The sequence below is a fragment of the Chiloscyllium plagiosum genome, chromosome 14 (assembly GCF_004010195.1).
Source record: "Chiloscyllium plagiosum isolate BGI_BamShark_2017 chromosome 14, ASM401019v2, whole genome shotgun sequence".
Classification (NCBI taxonomy): Eukaryota; Metazoa; Chordata; class Chondrichthyes; order Orectolobiformes; family Hemiscylliidae; genus Chiloscyllium; species Chiloscyllium plagiosum.
In genome coordinates this window covers 6,671,119-6,672,855 of record NC_057723.1, presented here as the reverse complement: position 1 = coordinate 6,672,855, position 1,737 = coordinate 6,671,119, and the positions used below count along the sequence as shown (strand labels likewise).

At 49.9% G+C, this 1,737-nt stretch overlaps 1 protein-coding gene across 1 annotated transcript in view; it reads right to left on the bottom strand.

Moving 5' to 3' along the window:
* Window positions 1–1,737, bottom strand: part of tnip1 (TNFAIP3 interacting protein 1) — an 82,623-nt gene that overhangs the window by 9,161 nt on the left and 71,725 nt on the right. The window contains exon 11 of the mRNA XM_043704213.1: window positions 1,480–1,560. Coding sequence (XP_043560148.1) covers window positions 1,480–1,560 — 81 coding nt within the window. The remainder of the gene's footprint in view (window positions 1–1,479; window positions 1,561–1,737) is intronic.

The window sequence follows — 1,737 nt, the reverse complement described above, 5'->3', positions numbered from 1 at the left end:
GTGCGGCACTCCCTCAGCACTGACCCTCCGACAGTGCGGCACTCCCTCAGCACTGACCCTCCGACAGTGCGACACTCCCTCAGCACTGACCCTCCGACAGTGCAGCACTCCCTCAGCACTGACCCTCCGACAGTGCGGCATTCCCTCAGCACTGATCCTCCGACAGTGTGGCACTCGCTCAGCAGGGAGCACTTGCTTGAGTCATTGGTAAGACGTGATCCCACACACCTGTGACTCGAATGATGCCAGGGCATCAGCCACTGAGCTACACCTGGTCATAGAATCAGGTACAGAAGATGGGTGGCATGTTGGCTCAGTGTTTAGCACTGCTGCCTCACAGCGCCAGGAACCAGGGACTGATGCCAGCCTCAGGTGACTGTGTGGAGTTTGCACATTCTCCCAGTGTCTGCATGGGTTTCCTCCCACAATCCAAAGAGGTGCAGGTTAGATGGATTGCTCTTTGGAGGGACAGTGCAGACTTGTTAGCTCAAATGGCTAAGTTGTGGGGTTAGATGATAAAAGGCCATTCGGCCAATCAAGTCTGTACTGTCACTCTACTATCTACACTAGTCCCACTTGCCCACACTGGGCTCATCACCTCAAGTGTTATGGCATTTTAAGTGTTTATCCAAATGTTATTTTTTTGAGAGACCCTCAAAGAGGTTCCCGATAGTCAGTATCAGGCAGGTTATGTCTGGCCCTATCCTGTAACATTTGTCACCAGGGAAAGAGTTAGTGTGTGTTCTTGTGGACTGGCAAGTTAGCAAGAGAAGGTTAAGGCAAGTCAGTGAAACATTGGCAGCTCAGGGTAGTTTAGTATCTGCTCCATTCCACTCTCAGCAGCACAGAGAAAGACCTTTATTTAATATGTTGGGGTCTTATTTAATGTTTCTCTTGCTGGTTTGTTGCGCAGCCAACACAACAAAGAAAGAGACAGACGCATCACTCGCTGTGTGGCGGAATTCCGGCTGAAAGGAGCAGCCGATTTAAAGGGAGTCAGATCAGGAAACAGCTCCACGGAGGAAAGGGCAAGGAATTTGGAATCCACCTTGAGCAAAGGCAAATGATGGGTGCATTGGAAATCAGAGGGTGTGTGCTGGAGAAGCTCAGCAAGTCTGGCAGCATCTGGGGAGAAAGAAACAGAGTTTTCATTGCAGATCTGATTTGCCACCTCAGCAGGAACCGTTTTGAATAGAAGCTGCCAAATCCTGTTGAGTTTCTCTCGCAATTTCTGTTTGGGATAGTTTCAGATCTCCAGCACCCACAGGTCTTTGAATAACAGAAATCAATCAATAAAACAAAGGGATGAAGAAGGGTCGGATAGAGATATGTTTGAGGAATTTGCACTCGGTTAGATTTCAGTGAATGACACAGCAGGCACGAGGAAGTGAATGGTCTCCTATGTGACTCCAAGATGGACTGTTGAACCCCAATTCCCATCTAGTCAGGCACTGCCCACTCCCAACGGCAGGTCAATACCTGTTTCTGATGCTTCAGCAGCCTCTGAATTTTTTCCTTCTCCAACTTCTCCTTCTGATAATCTTCCTGATAGATTCTCAGCTGAGAGAGAGAGCAGACAAGAGAACTTTCAGCAGCTGCGAGCAGACAAGCAGACAGGCACAGGAGTCAGTGAGAGCGGATCCAGAGACAAAACTCAAATGTCAGACTCAGGAGAGGGAGGGAGGTGTACCCTGGGGACGGGTGGGTGGGGGGAGAGGGAGGTGTACCCTGGGGACG